At 36.2% G+C, this 21,723-nt stretch overlaps 1 protein-coding gene across 1 annotated transcript in view; it reads right to left on the bottom strand.

Moving 5' to 3' along the window:
- The window catches only part of RAD18 (RAD18, E3 ubiquitin protein ligase), a 91,524-nt gene that overhangs the window by 45,159 nt on the left and 24,642 nt on the right, over positions 1-21,723 (bottom strand). The window contains exons 6-9 of the mRNA XM_003785469.2: positions 19,547-19,646; positions 13,187-13,371; positions 4,364-4,440; positions 2,332-2,392 (exon numbers count right to left, since the gene is read on the bottom strand). Of these exons, the coding sequence (XP_003785517.1) occupies positions 2,332-2,392; positions 4,364-4,440; positions 13,187-13,371; positions 19,547-19,646 (423 nt within the window). The remainder of the gene's footprint in view (positions 1-2,331; positions 2,393-4,363; positions 4,441-13,186; positions 13,372-19,546; positions 19,647-21,723) is intronic.

Raw genomic sequence — 21,723 nt, 5'->3', positions numbered from 1 at the left:
TTTTTTTCCCATGAAAGCAAGGAAAGAGATGAGGCAGATTTACATGCTGGAATAAGTAAAAAGACAAAAAAGGAAGAGCACAGAATCCCCAAAAGGCTAGTGACAGGAAGTTCCTAGACAGTAACCATGTAGGCGGCCAAAACAGCTGCCTGAGTAGACTGGACTAGGATAAGGCGGGGGAGGGCTGTAGGTGGGATGTTCCTGAGAAAATAAAGAAATTGACAGATAATCTACCTGTATAAATGTATCAGAAAGTAATTTACACTTCTGATAAAAAGTTCACAGATATGTTAGTACTAAGAAAACAGGAAACTAAACAAATAAAAAAGAGTTCTTAATTATTAAAAAAAAAAAAATGTTTCCCTGAAAGAAATTATAACCAAGGTATTGTCATGGCCAGAATATTGCTGGCTCAAGTTGCAAACAATGTATCTCCCTGATCTCACTGAAAATTACAACACAACATTCAAAGGACAGAAAGAAAGCCAAGGGGAAGGTCAGGATTTGTAAAAAAGCTAAATCTTTACTTATATCAACAGTAAACATGTAAAACTAAAAAACTTTAAGAACTACCAGAATTAGTTTTTTATAAATAGAAAGGTAATTACCCAAAAAAGCCAAAAAACTGTTACCTCCAAGGAAATGGGAATGAAGCCAGGTTGTTGGTGAAACAGGTGAAAGATTGCTGTTTTTTATAATAAGCCTCATAGAAATACGTGTTCTTTTTTTAAAAGCATGCATATAAAATTTTAATAAAAATGTTTCATTAAAAGAAGATATATTAGCAGTAAATTTAGATTTGATTTGATTATTAAATCAAAATAAAGGCTAAGCATTTAAACTTTATGAAGCACCTGAAAGATTTTTTTAAAAAAGATAAACAATGAGGTTTATTTTAGAGATAAATGAATTTAACATCACTAATTTAATAAAGTTTAACTAAAATGATAAATGAATTTAACATCGCCCATTTAATAAAGTTATTAAACTTTAGAAATAGTTTTTTTAAAAGATTTTTTTTCAGTTTAGCAATACAAATTTGAACATTTTCCTGGGTCTGTCTAGTCCACATCTTTCTAGTCCACATAATTGTTAGATAACATTCTTTTAGTTATTTAAATTACTTTCTTTCAATGCAAATTATCTGGTTTCTTTGATTTCACAGGCCTTAGTTTTCCCAATTTAGTGATTATATGATACTCTCTTTTCTATGGAAAGAAAAATTACTCTGGACTAGGTGCAGTGGCTCACCCCTGTAACTGCAGCATTCTGGGAGGCTGAGGTGGGTGAATTCCTTGGCTCAGGAGTTCAAGACAGCCTGAGCAACAGAGTGAGACCCTGTCTCTACTAAGAAAAAATAGGCAGGGCATTGTGGCAGGCGCCTATAGTCCCAGCTACTTGGGAGGCTGAGGCAAGAGGATCGCCTGAGCCTAAGAGTTTGAGAATGCTATGAGGTATGGTACCATAGGACTCTATCCACGGCAATAGAGCCCCCACTCCCCCAAAAAATATCACTCTCAAAATTTGATCAAAGCAGCTGACAGCACATTTCTCTTTCTAGAACAACACTGAGTTTTGTTGTTCAGCCTACAGTTCCAGAATAGTCGAGGCTCCTTTTCCTACTCTAGCAAGGCACAGGCCATCACACCTACATCTAGCACATGTGTACTGCATCTTCCTTCTCAAAATACATTGCTGCTGAATCTGCCCCTTCAAAATTAAAGAACCAAGAAAAGACTAAAACTCTTAGCACAAAAATTAAAACACACTGTGACTGGGAATGCTCATTCAACAAACGCTCATTAACTATCTACTGTTTGTTAGGCACTTAAATTTAAATTTCAACTAAAAACAAACAAACCAAGTAAACAAAATAACAGCTGCCCAACTAACAAAACAGCAATGTGTAGCCTTAGGAAACATGTACAAAGCCCATTTCGGGAAAAAGAAGCGATAAAGTTATGAAGTTGGTAACAAATAACAAAATGAAAACTATTTTTGGCACAAATTTGCAAGCTATAGAAATGTTGAAATTCCTTACAGAAGTATTTAGAAGCCTGAGGACAGGATAGTCAGGAATGTTTCTATTTTAATCCCATCTTCTCATAGAGATGCTTTGAGACCAGCTAATGAATATTTGCAAAGTGCTTCCAAAGCAGAAGTTAGGCACAGACTAAAAAGCAGGCACAGAGTGCATAAAAAGGTAGTCAATCTCTTAAGTAATCCTAACAAAAGTTTATATCAAACATTAATATGAAAGGTTTTTTTAATTATTTAAGATGAAAAGCAACCCAAGTTCTTTGCAAATAAAGAAACTGTTGCATTACTTACGATATTTCCTGTGAATTTCATCTATTTCCTTTTCTGTTTGGTCCTTAGTAAAAATCATTACCTAAAATATATATAAAAAAAAAAAAACTTAATAAAAATTTCCCCCAAAATGTCACAAATGGATGAATATTACCAACTTTAAAATCTCAAATGTGGGTTTTAAAACAGAGGAAAAAAATCTTTTATCTCTTTTACCTAAATTGAGAATAACTCCTTTGTACTCCCCCCTTAATACCATAAAGCTATGTAAAAATTTAAAAAAAATTTCGGCTCGGCGCCTATAGCTCAACCGGCTAAGGCGCCAGCCACGTACACCTAAGGTGGCGGGTTCGAATCCCCAGCCCAGACCCGCCAAACAACAATGATGGCTGCAACCAAAAATAGCCGGGCGTTGTGGCGGGCGCCTGTGGTCCCAGCTGCTTGGGAGGCGGAGGCAGGAGACTCGCTTGAGCCCAGGAGTTGGAGGTTGCTGTGAGCTGTAATGCCACGGCACTCTACCCAGGGGGACAGCTTGAGGCACTGTCTCAAAAAAAAAAAAAAAATTTAAAAAATTTCAACCCTGGCATAAATGGGTTAATCTCTCTAGTCTTTTGAGTCTGCATCTGTAAAACTAAGGTGTTGAACTATACGACCTCTAAGATCTCCTTTTAACTCTGGAATTTTACTCATTTTGTCATAAGTTACTATTTTGTCATCAGTAGAAAATGAAACACTGATTAAAATGATCGATTAAATTTTCTATAAACAATATATGATTTTCCACATTCATTAATACAAAAGGCTATACTTGAAACTAGAAGACAGAAAACATTTAATTATTATTAATAAGGTGAATATTTTTATATGCTTTCTCTCCTTTCCAACTTAACTTCTCCAGATCATATTTAAAAAGCAATATATATAGAAAATGCAATAATACAGAACTCTGGGTATTAAATTTCTAGTTCCTCTTTAAAAGCTTCCAACTTAAAAAATCAAAAATTTATTTATACAATTCACTGCAGTCCCCATCTCATAGTCAGTACATAGGTAAAAATAAAGTCATGTAAATTCTACCTTTTTCTACTATCTGGTTATAAACTTACTTCCCTTACAAACACAGTAACAATAGTCTAAGAAAAAAAAAGTCTACTTGGGAGGGCGGCACCTGTGGCTCAAAGGAGTAGGGCACCAGCCCCATATACCGGAGGTGGTGAGTTCAAACCCAGCCCCAGCCAAAAAAAAAAAAAACTGCAAAAAAAAAAAGTCTATTTGGGAGAACCCAAAATACTTCCTCCAGTGTTATGGGACACTTGATAATTTTCTTCTTTGATATCTTGTCCTCTAGTTTTAGACATCAAGATAGAGAAAGGAGACAGTGAAAAAGTTTAGGTCTCTGATTTCCTCAAAAGTTCAAGAGAATAGTTAATCGTCATAAACTCCTCATCATAGAGTTGCAGAATGCCAGAGTTAAAAGGGACTCTTAGAGGTTGTATAGTTCATCACCTTAGTTTTAGAGATGAAGACCCATGCCAGGGTTGAAATTTTTGCATGACTTTTTGACAAGCTCCCAGCACACCAATACCTGCATCAGTGACTAGCCCTGTGCATCACGTGATAACATATACCCTCAGGAGGCAGACATATGTGAAAAATCAGACTTCAGCTATGACCTTGAAAAGTAGGATATAAATAACTCCTACATCACTAGCATTCCAATGGAACATGAGGCATAAAAGAGGTAAGTAGCTTATCAGATGCAACAAGCAAAGAAAAGATCAATATCAAAGCCACCTGATGCATAAGTATAGGTTTTTTCTGCAGGACCCTAGCTCATACTTTGGATTGCATTTTGTGTAAGAAGACTGCAAAATAAGATCAAGTATCATTCTAAAAATTAGCTGCAAATAAATCATAATACGCTAAATGGAAATACGTTCTTGTATATTTCCCACTGAACAGATTTAAGAATGGCTTGCTTTAATTTTTTTAGAGTATTCAGTTTTTCTTTCCTTTATTTCTACCCAGATACTGAAACAGACCACCAACATACACTTTCGTTGAGTTTACTAGCTTCAAGACGCATCCTAGTCTTCTCCATGTTTTCAATTTCTTGAACTATTTCAGCAGCTGTTAAAATAAGAACATATAACCATTGTTAACTACATGGTTTTGATCACTGCTAATCTGCTAACATTCAAAAGATACATGATGGATAGATGTGAACTTTCTGCCCTACTTTTGCAATTTCTCTGTAAATCTAGTATTATTTCCAAAAACTATTAAAAAAAAAAAAATAGAGTCAAAATACTGAACTCTTACACGTGTACAAAGTTCAAAATATAACCAGAACAGTAAAGTCAACTCATTTTACTTTAAACATACAGGAATAGATATAAACTGCAGTCCCAATGAAAATAAGAAAATTAATGTGCTGGTGTATGTTCATTTATTAGGGGATGTTTGCTTCAATGTCAATGAACTAAATGCAATACAACAGTCTACTTTTCAAGGAGAGAAAAAGGTCTACAAATACCAAGAGAAAATGTCCTTGCCTTAAGATCCGTCTACAGGTATAATCACCTACATAAAAAGATACAATATCTAGACTTTGCTTCAAAATAATCCATGGGAGAGTGACAGAAATGGTAGATGAAACAACATTAGGATGATTAGATAACTGCTTAAGCAGGATAGTAGGTATATGGGGAAATCAGTAAACTCTTTTCTATACCTCAATATGTGTCTGAAATAATCTCTATTAAAGTTTTTTTAAACCCCACAAACCTTAAGAGGATCATTTAAGAATGCAATAGCATAAATAAGAAAGTTACATTTTCTAAGCACTGAAAAGCATCTTTTGCCTCCCTAATGCTATAAACCCAGTGGAGAAAATATAAACAATCTCTCTGTAAGCATGAACTACTAGCAGTTTTCTCCTTTTCAAACTCACAGAGTCATGATATAATAAGAAAACAAAGGAACCATTTGTATTCTACTCAGTCCGTTAACACAAGTTTCATTCAATAGAGAGAACACCTACCATGACCTCTTCTAAAGTACTAAGAAAACTGGATTAGGATTGGCTATTATTTAGGGACTCATATCCTTCTCCGAGAGACTTCTGATTCTGTTTAGGATGTAGAGAAAACTGGAAATAATGCCATGCTCACCCTAATAACCAGAAAAAACTGGATAACTTATAAGACATAATTTTTCTTGAGTCCATCAGAGCAAAAGCCAGAGTGCAACAAAGTAGCCTGAAACTTAAGGAAAGAGGTGTGCTTTAAAGGAGATGGCACTGACCGACATAGGATAGCACACAGGAGAAAAACTGGGACCCCCTACCTCTGGGTAAGAAGATCTAGCAAGCCAACTGCATCAGTACTTACATTACATGTAAATGTTCTAAAAGTACCAATTAAGAGAGAGAGAATGTCAGATTAGATAAAAAAAGCAAGACCAAAACTATATGCTATCAAAAAGAATCCACCTTGGCTGGGCACTCTTAGCTCAGTGGTCAGAGCACTGGCCCTGTGCACCAGGGGTGTCAGGTTAATACCCAGCCCAGGTCTGCTGAACAAAAAAAAAAAGAGCTCATCTTAAAAAGATAGGTCAAGATAATAATAAAAGTATATAGAGAGATATATCATGCAAACACTTGTGATTTAAAAAACCTGAAGTGGCTACATTAATATGAGGCACAACAGGCTTCAGAACAATAAATGTTATCAAGGATAAAAGAGGGATTCTAGGCAGCCAGGACGTCACAGGTTTAAAACAGAAAGACACTTAAACATAGAGAGATGCAGTGTCTTAATTCAAGCTCACACAGTGTCAGGGGATGGAATCCAGACCTTCTGATATCCTTACTGAGATGGGGTCTTGTTATGTTGCCCAGGCTGACCTCAAACTCCTGGCCTCACACACTCATCCTGCCTCTGTCTACCATAGTGCTGGGCTTACCAGTCCAACATGGTCTTGTAACATGGTGGTTAAGAATGTGACTTTGGAGCTAGCCTGCTGGGGCCTGAATTCTGAATCAGTCATTTATTAACTGTGTGACCTTGGCTGGATTGCCAAGCCTGAAGAGCATAAGCCTCATGCTGCTGGAGGCCATCTTGCCATCTCAAGAGGACGCTGCCTGAGAACGAAGCCAACACAGACAGAAGCTGAACCGTGAGACAGAAAAAGACGGAGACCAGATGACATCTTTTGAGCACCTGGATCTAACCATGCCTTAAGCTAATCTAGCCCTGTTCATTTATTTTACATGGGCTCAGACCTTTATTTTTTTCCTTTTGAAAGTTTGATTTGGAATTCTGTCACCTGCAGCCAGAATCGTCTTAATAATTAGTGTCATAAATTGTATATAGTTCTCATTTTTAAAAAAAGAAGGATACTATATGATGATAAAGGGGTCAATTCACCAAAACAATTTGGTGTCTTAACAATTCTAAATGTGTCTGTACCTAAAACAGAAATTAAAAACATGTAAAAAAAAGAATTTCTGGTTTTAAGGAAGATGGATTTGACTCATTTCTCCCTATGCTTCCCCACAAAGTACAACTAAAAACCCTGGATATAATAGACAATTATAAGAGAACTCAGAAAGGTAGAAAAAGGAAGATGGACTGGCTAAGATGTCAGAATTAGAGAGATGACACAGCAATGAGTTCCCTGGGTTTTCTTTTCATATTCTATATATACCAGACCAAACTACAGAGAAACCCATTACCTAGGACCAACAACAAGCACAGATAAAAAACCCCCTAAGAACAATTTACTCTCTCTAAGTAAACAACTGCAAAGGGAGTATCCAGAAACCTTCTGGACAATACCTGACCTGACCTACCCCAGCTAAACACTGCTGATGCTCCCTACCCCTGCAGTATTACCTGAGAACAAGTGGGGAGTGTGGACTTCAACTGCCAACCAGCAGTAGCAGGGGGCCTGAAGTAGGCTATTCTCTCCCGGTGTCAATGGAGGCCTACCTAGAAAGGAGCCTTGACTGCCCAGTGGTGGCAGGTGGCACCCTCATCCTCTCCACCAGTGACTTAGAACGGGGCCTCAAGTTGAAGAAAACTGGAGAAAATACATATAAGTCTTTAAGTGTGTATATATACCTGACCAACTCACATGTGCCAAAGGGTTTGAAAACTGAACCACAGTGTGGAAGACCAGGTTTTCAGAGTAGCTTCCAGGTAGCAATTAAACAAAATAAACCAGAATAACTCTGCAAGGGCTCCAGGAACTCAACTGTCACCAGAACCACAGTCCCCAGCAGTAGGCCAGGATCTGCACACTAAGGTGATTTCCAGTTAAAGTAGAATACTTAACTAGGATCCAGAAGCTCTTAAGAATATATGTAAAATGTTTAAGATACAGTTAAAAAAAAAAAAAACCTCTCATACTAAGAACCAGTAAAAGCACAACTGAAATGAAAAAAGACAAAGATGTCAACACTGAGATAACTCAGTTGTTGGAATTATCTGACAAGAATTAATGCTTTCATCATAAAAATTATTCCACAAGCAATTGGGAACACTCTTGAGACAAAGGAAAACAAAACCAATGTAATACTTTTATGACAACAGTCAGTCCATTATAAAAATGTCTTTTTAATTGTTTAACTGTTACACTTAATTAACATTGTGTCCCCCCTTTAATTCTAAGAGTTATAATTAATTTTGTTTCTAGTCCTCATCTTAAACATTGTTACTGTTGTTAAAGTTTAAGCCTTTTTAATTTTGTGAAGGCAAAAAGTGGAAACCTAATAATCACATGTATATGTAAAACTAAAAAAAAAAAGGTGGGAATGCAGGGGAAAAAAGGAGTTATAATTAACATTATAACTCTTATAATTAAAAGGGAGACACAAACAATAACAAGAACTAAAAACAAAGTCAAACGAGTAAATCCAACTGCATATTAAACCATAATCACACTGAAGGAAGATGAAAAGAAACTGATGAACACATAATAGACTTCCTAGCCTCGGTGGATGAAGGCAGAGGGGTGGAGACAGACAAGGACTGCTAGCTAGAGTAGAGAACTAGAACAAGTCCTGAATTTTTTTCTTTCAAGTCTGTTTTGTCGTGAGGTAGTAGTATAGATGAAGCAATTCTGAAACTATCTTAGGTATATTATAGAACTGAACAAATTAGTAAACATGTTGATATTGTTGGGAAGGAGGAGGATATTGTTTTTCTTGTCTTACTGCAAGAAAAAAAGAGAAGCATAAACATGGAATAGAGAAAGGTAAAGAAGAATCCTATGGGGTTGGATTGAAAGCAGAAGTATTGTTTTGTTCCCATAATCTCTGAAACGCGTGAGTATAAATGGATTTACATGTACACATATATATACAGTACACATGCATTCATATGTATATATATGTATGCATACATTTCCAAGCTTCACCTGCTGAAATAGCCTAGACGCAAAGATACAAGTAGCAATAAACACAGCTGGTAGCTATCTTGGTTTCACCCATAAAAAGAATCAGAACTCCACAGAGAAAAAATGGCTGAATGCAGGGGTGGGACACGGAAGGACAAGATGAGCCAGCAATACCTTGTTATGCCAGATGTAAGAAAATGGTAACAAAAATAATGGGGGCATGTCACAAGGACCAGGAATCAGCACCAAGATGCTCCCATAAGCCAAATCTGGAAAAAGAAAAACACTAAAATAATTAAGAACAGTAATGAGTTATAAATCTGTGAACACATATCAATAGACAAAAGAAAAAAGCAGGACAGCAGGGAGAGCTCCTGTCAGAATCATGCCAAGTATTGACTGGCAAATATGAAAGGAATGCCGAGGTTGAAAACTCATCATTCCACAACTCTCACAGAAATGAGTAGTTCAGTCAAAAATTACCAAGTGATGCTACAGGTGAAATTTCAGTGAAGTACATAATAGTGGCATAGTGTTAAAAAGTGTCTCCGTGCTGATTTCTTACCAATAGCAAGGAGAAAGTGTAAATCAAAGCTGACTCACAAATGAGGGAGATGTCAGATGCCTCTGGATGTGATATTCTGAGGACGAATCAAAGGCCAATGTCATAAAGGACAAAGAAAGGCTGATAAATTATTCTAGATTAAAAGGGATCAAAAAGATATTACCATTAAATGCAATATGTGATCCAAAACTGGATTACACATGTATGCCACAAAGAAAAAAAAAAATCTGTAAAGGCCATTACTAGGTCCACTGACAAAACTGTAAACAGAGATGATAGATAAGATAAAAGTATTATAGGCCAGGCCCGGTGGCTCATGCCTGTAATCCTAGCACTCTGGGAGGCCAAGGAGGCTGGATTGTCTCAGCTCACAAGTTCGAAACCAACCTAGGCAAGAGAAAGACCCTGCTTCTAAAAATAGCTGGGCATTGTGGCAGGCACCTATAGTCCCAGCTACTTGGGAGGCTGAGACAAGAGAATCGCTTAAGCCCAAGAGTTTGAGGTTGCTGTGAGCTGTCACACCACAGCACTCTATGAAGGGCTACAATGGGAGACACTGTCTCAAAAAATAAATAAATAAATAAAAGTATTATAACAAAGTTAAATTTACTGAAATTGGTAATTGTACTATGGTAATAAAAGAGAATATCCTTTTACTTAGGAAATATACATGGAAGTATTTCAGAGTAAAGAATGAAAATTATACAACTTACTCTCAGATGGTTTAAGAAAAATATGTATGTATGCATCTATACATACACACATATACACACACACATTCAGAGAAAAAGAGAAATAGGAATTTACAAAGAAATGGGGCAAAATGCTGACAATAGGGGATCTGTATAAATTAGCATGTGTTCTATATGATAAATCTTTCAATTTTCCCAAGTTTAAAATTATTTCCAAATAAAAAAATTTTATTGGCCCATGTGCGGTGGCTCACACCTATAATCCTAGCACTCTGGAAGGCCAAGGTGAGTGGACTGCCTGAGCTCAAAGATTTGAGACCAACCTAAGCCAGAAAGAGACCTCATCTCTATAAATAGCCGGGTGTTGCGGCAGGTAGCTGTAGTCCCAGCTACTTGGGAATCACTAGAGCCCAAGAGTTGGAGGTTGCTGTGATCTGTGATGCCACAGCACTCCACCAACGGTGACTATATATATATATATACATATATTTTTTTTTTTTTTAAAAGAATGCAAAATTAAAACTTTTTCAGACCAGCAGAAGCTGAGAGAATTTGTTTGAGGAACATATATGTGCTACAAGAAATAGTGAATAAAGTTTTTCAGTCAAACGAAAACAATGCTAAATGGAAAGTTAAGATGTACACAAGGAAGAAAGAATACTGAAAATAGTAAATGTGCAGATAAACATATACTTTCTTTTCCATTTTTTATTTTCTTTAAAAGAAAACTGACAGTTTAAAGCAAAAATGGTAACAAAGCATTAGGAGTTTTTTAACACACACGAAGAAACATACTACAACATGGAAGTCCTAATGGCCCTTACATTATACATAAAATGGTATAATATTATTCGAAAGTAGACAGTGGTAAGTTAAAAATGCAAATGGTAAACTAGAACCATCACTTAAAAAACTCTACAAAGAAGTATAGCTAATAAACCAATAATATAAAAAATAATCCCCAAAAAAGTTGCAAATTAAAAAAAAAAAAAAAAACAGATAGGACATATAAAAAACAAAAAGCAGGAGGGCAGACTTGAACCAAATAGAATAAATGAAATGAAAATAGTTTAAGTCCCACCTTCTAATGATAGATTTTACCAAATTAAATTTAAAAAGAAAATCCAAATCATATATTGCTTATAAAAAACAGTTTAAATACACTGCAGGGGGCTGAGGCAAGAGGATCCATTAAGCCCAGGAGTTTGAGACTAGCCTGAGTAACAGAGTTAGGAGATCCCTGTCTCTACAAAAAAACAATAATAATAAAAAAAAATATTAGCAGGGCATGGAGGCTCAAAGCTGTAGTCCCAGCTACTTGAGAAAATGCAAAGGAAAACTAAGGTAATCTCAATAAACAGTATAGCTGGAGAAATTATACAACCAGATAGCAAGACTTACTATAAATTACTTATAAAGTAATTATGACAGTGAGCTACTGGCATAAAGACAAATAAATGGCCCAATGGAATTGTAGATCAAAATATAAGAGCAGAAACAATAAAGCTTTTAAAAAGAAAACAAGAAAAGCGCCTCATGATCTTGTAATAGGTGAAGACAAAGAAAAAAGCACTATATGAAAGGAAAAGTGCAATGAATTGGACTATATTAAGAATGTCTACTCTTCAAATCATGCCATTAACAAAAGCAGAAGTGAAAAAATAAAAGATGAGATGAAGGAAGAGATTAAATATACACACATCCAGCAAAAGATAAGTATTCAGAAAATTTCAAGTACTCCCAAGAGGAAGAAAAAAAGCTAGATCCACAGCATAGAAAAATGTAGCATAATATTTAAACAGGTACTTTATCAAAGAGGATATCTAGATGGCCAAAAAGCATGTAAAAAGGTGCTAAAACATTATAAGTCCTCAGGGAAATGCAATAAAACCATAACGAGATACGACCACAGTCCCACTAGAATAGCTAAAATGGAAAATCGACAATGATGTTATCAAGGATGTGGGACAATGAAATCCTTAATACCCTCCTGAGGAAAGTGAGTTCGGGCTGTATCCATCAAAGTGGACATCTGTAAATACATAACATATCAATTCCACTCCTAGGTATATATCTCCAATAACCATGTGCCCCACTGTGCACCAAAGACATGTGAAAGATTATTTATTAACAGACAAAAAAGGGAAAAATCCAAATATCCACTAACCATGGAATGCATAAAGTGAGATATATTTATACAATAGCATACCATATAGCAACAAATATGAAAACTAAAACCATATACAAAAACATGGATAAATCTTATAAACATAATCTGCAGAAATAAGGCAGATGAAAAAGAATATAACAGCTATTATTCCATTTATGTAAAGATAAATATAGGCAAAAATTGGCAAACGGAATATATGGCATGAGAAGCAAGACAGCAGTCAAGCAAGAGAATGGAGGGAGTGAGCAGGAAAGGGGGAAGACAGGATGATGGGATGCTCGTAAGGATCTCAGCAGTAGCTACAAAGTTACTTTCACTTTGTGAAACTGACTCTGTGATAATTCACCAAACAATATACTTACAATTTGTGCACTGTTATGTTTGTATCTTATTGTAAAACTTAGGCAATTCTACATATGCTAATAGAAAAAACTCCGAAATATGTGTGTGGTTTAATGAAAAAGTGTACTACATAGACCATTAATGTTTTTGCAATGAACATTTTGCAATATACGTTTCTGTATAATCATCATGATGGTAACATTTACTGAATGCTAACTATTTGCTAAGGTACTATTCTAGGCACTTTATATACATTGTCATTCCTCTCAAAAACATTATGAAGTAGGTAGTATGTAGGGAGTATTTAGTAGGTAGCATTATGATTTTGATTTTATAAATTAGAATACCGAGGTATAGAGATACCAAGTAACTTGTTCACAGTCACCTAGACATAAATCTGAAAACCCAGGACAGTAACCTAAGCTCTCCAGAACCAATCCTCACCACTATCTTCTCTCTAAAAAGAGACATGAGAACCTGGCAACACCGGTGCCTCTAGGAGATTTGAAGACGGGGTGACAGGCTGAGAGGAAAGCTGACTTATCATGGCATACTCTAGGTACCTTTTGAAGGAATACATTTGTATGTATTATTTATTATCAAAAATGTATTTATTAAAAAACTTTCTGATGGTTTATAATATCTGAGCTACATGAAACTGCTTTATCCTAAAGGTATGAATAACTCACTGTGTTGCTGCTTTACCTGATTTAGGATGCAAAGCATCACATTGGGCATTGTACATATGCACAAATTCCTGATGCCTTTTAATGAGCTGCTGTTTATTTCCTTGGATAGATAATCCATGCTGCTTCAGCTTTTTCTTTAAGTCACGATCAGAGAGCAAGTTATATACAGTTTTGGGCAGTGGCTTCCTTTTGTGAACAGAACTGAAAAGGGAAAAAAGATCTCTGAGGATTAGTGTGAATTATCAAATGCTTCACATGTAAAATGATAAATTACCTTCTGACTCAACACCCGAGTGAGTGGAAAAAATAGCAGAACCAATAAGATAAAAAGGGGAAAGATGATAATCAAGTTTGTAGATGAAAGTTGACAACGTTTGACATAATGCACACAAGGTACTGGTGGGATAATCACACAGAGGAGTCTAGACAGCACCAGAAGTGAATGACTCAGGTCTCAAAAAGAGGACAGACATAAAGACGCACACTTGGAAGGGACATATGGAAGGCTTGTAGAATATTATTATGAGAACGTCACATAGAATCACATCTATATAGATCTATTCAATCTACACCCTTTTAAAGCATGTTTTTCCTAAAATTTTACCATGGTTTCCATGCAAAATCCCAGTAAAAACCAGTTATCTCAGATGATGAGAGCACAAATGCTACTAAGGCTATGGATGTAAAGTTATATCATCACATACAGCTTCCTTAAAGTTCTGATCCACAGAAAAACACTGCCGCCCCCCCACCCCAAGCCGAAGGCAGTTATTTTGCAAAGGCACTCTACAAGTAAGAGAAGACATGTTAGGATGATTAGCTTTACCCGACTGACTGTCACTGGTCACGACTGAAAAAATAATTCAGAAAGTTGACAAGTAGACAATATTCTTATGGGATCATTTTCAAAGAACACAAGTGAAAACAACAGTAAAAAATACAAAAGAAACCACTTTTAAAAATACATGAAAAATGGTATTTAAGATTAACAGCAAGTGTGAAGAAATTATAAATAATAAAAACTAAAGATATAGGGAAGGGTCCTCTTGAAATAGACAGCCTGTGAAACTACCGCTAAATTGTAAATGATTCTCCCTGGGAAACTTTTCTGAATGCGTCCCTGAGACAGAGTAGGCATTTTCTGGGCCACAGAAATTATCTTCTGTGCAAGTTACTTTTAACACTCAGCATGATGGATAAGAAGTAGTTGCTTCCAGCTCTGAGGGCAGAGATAAAAGTTCATAAAAATCTTCATATTACCAGTATTTACCACTAATTTGCATTTTAAAAAAAAGTCAATGAGTAGAGAATGGACAAAGGAGAACAATTAAAAGTCATTGTATGGCTCAGGGCCGGTAGCTCAGCAGTTAGGGCGCCAGCCACATACACCAGAGCTGGCGGGTTCAAATACAGCCCAGGCCTGCCAAACAATGACAACTACAACCAAAAAATAGCCAGGCGTTGTGGCGGGTGCCTGTAGTCCCAGCTACTTGGGAGGCTGATGCAAGAGAATCACTTAAGCCCAAGACTTTGATGTTGCTGTGAGCTGTGATGCCAGAGCACTCTACCCAGGGGAACATATTGAAATCTGTTTCAAAAAAAAAAAAAAACAAAGTTCTTGTATGAATGCCAAGAAAGGTAGCAAAATGGAACTACAGAATATACATATATATATATATATATATATATATGTTTATACATTATACACAGTATCCATCAAGTTTGTGTACTATTGTAAATTGCACACTATTTTAAATTGCAAACGAACTTTATGGACACCCTGTGTGTGTGTGTATATAAAGATATATACACACACTCTCATATAAATCATGAATGAACAAATTAAGATAATTTTTTCTACCAATATGGCCACTACTATTTTATAGAGTAGTAATATATCACTACTAATATTCATCAACTTGCTAATTATGATAAATATTCCACAAATTAATAAATGGTATCTCCTGTCTATCATGTGAATGACTCCCCAGATGGCTCAAAATATCAAGAAAGCCTAGAAATACCATAAAAAAAAATACAGCAGGGTACTGTTATCTTCAGCTATCTATGTTAATAAATACATAAGGCATTATAAGTATAGTACCAAAATGACCATCAGGCTTTTCATTCTATTTACATAATTAATACACTGATAAGCCCTAAATAATTTCAAATATAACAAAGCCACATTAAATTACTTCTACGCTCTCCACAAAAGACAGTTAATAAACATTATTTCTTACAGTGGACTAGAATTTGACCTACCTAGTATCAATGACTTGATACTTGAGTAATCTGACCTACCTCAAAGTATCAATGAAGTAGGAACTCCGAGCTAAGCATGGTGGCTCATCCCTATAATTTTAGCACTTTAGGAAGCTGAGGAGGGTGGATTGCTTGAGCTTCGAGAGTTCAAGATCAGCCTGAGCAAGACAGCAAGACCCCATCTCTACTAAAAATAGAAGAATTAGATGGGCATTGTGGTAGGCACCTACCTACAGTCCCAGCTCCTCAAGAAGCTGAAGCAAGAGGATGTCTCAAGCCCAAGAATTTGAGGCTGCTGTGAGCTACAAGAGCTATGATGACACCATAGAACACTACCCAAGGCAACAGAGTGAGATGACAGAGTAAAACTCTTGTCTGAAAAAAATTTTTAAAACCCAGGAACTCTGCAGTGAGTTTTAATCCATTTCCTCTAATTAAATCATAGTTCTCTTGAGTACATTGCCCGGCTAGCTCTATGGCAATTAGGTGCCTAATAAATGTGCTCAAAGTAGTCATTAAAATTGCTATCATTTCAAAATGAGAATAGCAATGGTTTGCATAAAAATTAACAGGAACTTGAAAGTAATAGATTTGTCCATCTGTCACAAAGGATTTGCATATAACTAGTTCACAAAAGGCTGTGATTCCCAAATGTTAGCATCTCTCAGAATGACCTGGAGAGCTTGTTTAAAATGCAGATTCTTCTCCCTCTCACATCTAAGACAAAGAAAAATAAAATAAATAAAATAAAATGCAGCCTTTCCGATTTCCTTCACCACACCACCCACCAATTGTGGCTCAGGTCTGAAGTGGAGACTTAAAATCTAAATTTTTGAACAAAGTTCTACAGGATAAATATGATATAAATAGTTCAAAGGTCATATTTAGAGTAATATTACAGTTAAGTATAGACCAAAACCAACCAAACATTTCTTTAGTAACCAACAGCACCTTTCCCTGGCTAACTTATTTTTTTATGCACTATTAATAAAGTCTAAAAGCCAGAAATAACTATTTAACTGTGAAAAGACCTGAGAACCTCAACAGATTATATTTTTCTGAAAATTGCTCTTCTTATAATGACAGCCCATTGGATTCTACAAGATTGATAAAATTATAGTAAAATAAAATCACAGCAGGCAGTAACAACTAAATCGTTTTATAGGTGTTTATACAAGCACAAAGGGTAGGAGGATTCATTAAATCTGTGTCTAAAACATTTTCTTATCAAGGATAGATGATTAAATTTATGACTATGAAATTCTAATGAAGAAATCTATTGTCCACTGGCATTTACAATAAAAAGCACCACCAGATATCTACAATTTCTTTCCTTCTTTTCTCTTTTTATTTTTATATTTATTTATTTATTTATTTGAGACAGAGTCTCACTCTGTTGCCCAGATTAGAGTGCCATGCATCATCATCAGCTCACACCAACCTCAAACTCCTGGGTTCAAGCAATACTACTGCCTCAGCCAGCTAAGCAGCTGGGACTCCAGGGGCATGCCACCAACTGAGGTTAAGGTTTTCATTTTTTGTAGAAATGAGGTCTCTCTATATTGCCCAAGCTGGACTCAAACTCTGGGCCTCAAGCAATTCTCCCACCTCAGCCTCACTAAGTGCTGGGATTACAGGCATAAGCACTGCACTAAGCCCAGCAGGGCCAGTTCTATGTGACCAAACCCCAAAGCCATGATACAACTAAAAAGAAAAGTAGCTCAATGCTTCCTTCAATGTGGCTTCACAAATACCAGCTTTGTCAGGTGGGGGTTATGAGGACAAAATGGTTTTGAGGTCAGATAAACTTAGGAATTACTGTATTAAACAGTTATCCCTAATACAGGAATTCTCAGAGCCCTTGATACGTTAAGAGGAGGATACAGCAGGCAGTGCTTCTAAGGTAAACTACTGAGCAACTGGTAGTATCCTTTGGAGCAGGATTTGGAACTACTATTAGAACTTAATTACACATGAACGAGGATGTCTTCGCATAAACTGACAGTGCCAAATGTGTCAGAAATATAATGGGTACATCTAGAAAAAGAAGATTCAACAAGATTATCAGTACCAATTCCTTACTCTTCAGCAAGAAAATACTCAGCTTCTACATTCCCAGCTCTCTAGGAAGAAATATTTCTAAAGAGAAAAGCAGGTCATTAGACTCTCATAGATTATAGAAAATATCCTTACAAGTATCCAGTTTAATTTATTCCAAATCTCCACTATCTAAGCAAACTAAAAATTTAAATTTTACTCTCATCAATAAATTTTCCCTCTAGGTGGGAGCATTGTGCACACAAGACTGCTACAGTAAGGTGACCAGATTTTAACATTGGTAAAGCGGGACACCATTGATCAGGGGTGGGGTGGAGGAGGGGTGTACTCTTGCTTAAAAATTTGGTCTAGATGGAGCAACAAAAATTTTCATAGAACACAAAAATAATATTGTAATTTTTTTAAAATTTCAACATAAGTACAATTTACAAATATAATACATTTTTAAAAAATTATGTATAGGGTGGTGCCTGTGGCTCAAAGGAGTAGGGCTCCGGTCCACCTGGGCGACCTTGCCCAGGAGGGGAGTAGGGAGTTTACATTAGCCTTTTCATTTCCAAATGAAGTTACATTAATCTCTTCATTCCCAAATGGAGTTACATTAACCTTTTCAGCAGCCGAAAACCATATATTCCCTTCCTGTTGTCCCACCGTTCCCTAGCTTGTCGTGCATTCTTTCCAAAAATCGGGACTTTTTTTAAAATGCCACAGGACGGGGACAAATTGTTGAAAATCAGGACTGTCCCACCAAAAGCGGGACATCTGGTCACCTTATGCTATAGGTTTTGGCTCAAGTAGGTCCACAACTGTAAATTAATAATGCACCACTGTGTTTTATCTGTTAGCGTTTGTATTGTAAGTTTAACAGTGTGAGTCAGTCCCTTGGAACCTGCATTCACTCTAAATTTACTCATAAGAATTAAGCATAAAAAATAATAAAATGGCTCTAACTGTTTTTGGAAAATACTCTATGAAGTCCTTCAAAACAGACCAAACATAAGAGGCTTTCTAATTCATACCCATTTCCCAGACACCATTAATTTTTTCAGCTTCCAAGTTTCTCTGAATTATCACCTACTCTCTTCCCCTTTCTTCCTGCTTCAGAATTAGAGTCCTTTCTATATATCTAGGATAACATCATTATCAGACTCTTGATCTCATGTGCTCCCTCCTTTCATCTGCTCTTTACTTGGAGATAGTGGAAGGAAAGAGACTAAAGCCCTAAATAAACCCCTGTTTTTAAAAATAAAATCTTTCCTTGATCTGGCTGTTCACGCCTTTTCCAAACTACTCTTTCATCTCTCCTCCTCCCTTCAACCCATCAAATTTGCAGCTTCTGTTTCTTTGCCTTGATTAACCATTCATTCCTTAATACCCTGTACTTTAACTTTGATTCAAATTTCATTCCAGAACAACTCAATGGACTAGTTTAAGAAATGACTAATACTTCAATGTACATGTACAAGGGAGGCAGAATAGTACGGTAGTTTAGGTGCAAATACTGAGCTGACAATTTATTAGTTATGTCACATGGGTGATCTGGGATGGGAGGAAACATTACATTTCATACATACCCCTTTGTACCATTTTATATCATGTCTATATAACCACCTAGTCAAAAATAAGTAAATTTTTGAAAAATTTAAAGTTTTAAAACTTCTGAGCATCCTAAGTTAAGAAAAAGTTTATATGTTCTATATTCAGAGTCTAACCTTGCTTCCTTTGGCCAAGACGCCTGATAGTAGTTCTAAAATTGTAAGACAAATAAAAAGTTTGAAAATAACTGAATTCTAAGTCATTCATTTCTTATTAAGTCAAAACTTAGTAGCAGTTCCAGTATTCAATATAGCTAATCACATTTGGCAAAGTGTGATTTGAGAAAAGAACAAGAGGAGAAGGAAGGAAAAGGCAAACTAACAAAATTAAAGGAAGAAGTGAGAGAGGTAATATGACAACTGGTCACTAAGATAAAACAAAGACTGTATTGTCTTCCAACTTTATAAAGCACAAGAAACACCTGAAGTAGCTCAATGGTTATGTTCAACTTTCTTACCTTCTGAGGCTTTCCTTCTTCTCATCACGTGTTAAACAGCTATCTAAGTGCTTATTAATGTGATTTTCTGGAATGTTAACCCCACAAACAGGACAATCCACTGTATTTTTTTAAAAAGAGAAAAAGAGAACTTTATTAATTATGGAAAGAACAAAAGTAATACAGGCTGCCGCCACCTTTCAGCAATTAAGATAAAAAAGAATCCCAACTTAATATGCACTTAGAAAAGCAGAAAAGGAAAAAGATGACCCATCAGGGCAATAGGAGTAGGACAGGCTAGTTATGAGGTAATGGCTAAGTTACGGGAAGTCACACAATTAGAGTTCTGGGCCTAGAAGGAGAGACTGCAAATAAGTTTAGAAATTAGTTTATTAGAAAATGCTTTGGTTAAATCCCTTCTACCAAGGTATGACCAAACTATAAAACTAATCTTAAATGTTCCCAAGTCTTAGGAGCTATCTGTGTTTAGCATAGAAGCAATGTTAGCAACTTGAATAAGACCTCCTGGCCTGGGGCCGGGGCAGGAGATAGATGCAGCTAAATTAAAGCATTTATTGGGTTGGCCCAACTATTGCTCAATTTTGTCAATGGTCACAAGTTTTTTTGTTGTCTTTTTGTTTGTTTGTTTTTCAGACAAGGTCTTGCTCTGTTGCCCAGGTTAGAATACAATAGCATCATCATACCTCATGGCAACCTCAAACTCCTAGACTCAACTGATCCTCCTGCCTCAGCCTCAGAGTAGCTGGGACTACAGGTCCAGACCATCATACTCAGCTAATTTTTCTATTTTTTCTAGAGACAGAGTCTTGCTCAGACTCATCTTGAAGTCCTGGCCTCAAGCAATCTTCCCACTTCAGCCTCCCAGAGCACTAGAATTACAGGTATGAGCCACAGCATCTGGCCACAGATTTATTAATTTAGGTCTCATTTGTAATTTCATATATAATGTTAAAATTAGGAAATGCAATTACTCTCAAACTGTTTTATGAAACTGCAGAGATCAATGGAGGTATCTCAAGGACTAAAAACCACAGTGGATAATAGGCAGTGGCCAATGGGGAGGTCAGGTGGAACAGCATAACCTCTAGGCATTCTATCCCTACCTTAACAGAGCAGGACCAATTTCACCTATTCTGCATGTTATAGTTCACTGTAAGATTCATTTGAAAAAAAAGTCCTACTAGGGGAAAACAGTTATATCAAGCTAAAAACATTACAATAAAAACTGTCGATTGGTGAAAAGACTAACCAAGACGAGACATACTAGAAAATGTAGGTGAAATTTATATATCCTTAAGAAATGTAAACATATGAGTACCAATAAACGAACTGCAATCTATCTAAGTTTAATACACACTAACATCTCTACATTGTGCATAGTATGGGTATACCAAAGATGTCTAAGATAGTTTCTGCCTAACAAATACTTTGAACTTCAATGGCAAGAAAAGACACAGGAACAGAAGGTTAGACAAGTTGATACGGCAATCAACAGTTAAGCAAAACACAGCCCAGAAAGTAAGTGCTACAGTTTAGTGATGTGAGATATCAATGTTTTCTAACCAAAGAACAGTTAGAATCCAAAGAGAGTCTGGAAAGGTGTAGACCAGGAGTTGGCAAACATTCTTAGTAAAGGGCAAAGGAGTAAAGAATTTAGGCTTTACTGGTCATAATGTCTCTTTCACAACTATGCACCACTGCCACTATAGCATAAAACAGTCATAGACAAGATATTAAAAAAGGGTATGTAAATCTTCATTTACAAAAACAAGTGGCAAGTCAGATTTGGCCTAAAAGTTAAAGTTTACCATTCCCTGGGCATACTGGAGGAACAGTGAGGGGATCAGCTTGGCTAGAGAAGATCTTCTGACAGGGAGAGGTAAGAAATAAGGTTGGGAGAGCTAGGGTAGGGCTCATATTATGAAAGGCTTTAAATGTCAGGCAGAACAGCACAGAGGCAATCATGCCGTAATACAATAAATATTAAGAGCTCTTTGCAATTAAATAGGATCTAATATATTGAATGGGGGTGGGGAGAAGGATTAAAAGCTAAAAACTAGAAAGCTGCTGCCATGTATTAAATATGAACTAATTAAAACCATTTCATTTTTACAGGCTGAATTCCTATCCTGTGACAAAAAGGGAACAAACATACCTAGAAATGCTGACTACATCAG

The sequence above is a fragment of the Otolemur garnettii genome, unplaced genomic scaffold (assembly GCF_000181295.1).
Source record: "Otolemur garnettii isolate 467f Iridium unplaced genomic scaffold, OtoGar3 scaffold00015, whole genome shotgun sequence".
Taxonomy (NCBI): Eukaryota; Metazoa; Chordata; class Mammalia; order Primates; family Galagidae; genus Otolemur; species Otolemur garnettii.
Note: the sequence above shows the minus strand (reverse complement) of the source record. Positions and strands in the feature narration are given on the sequence as shown.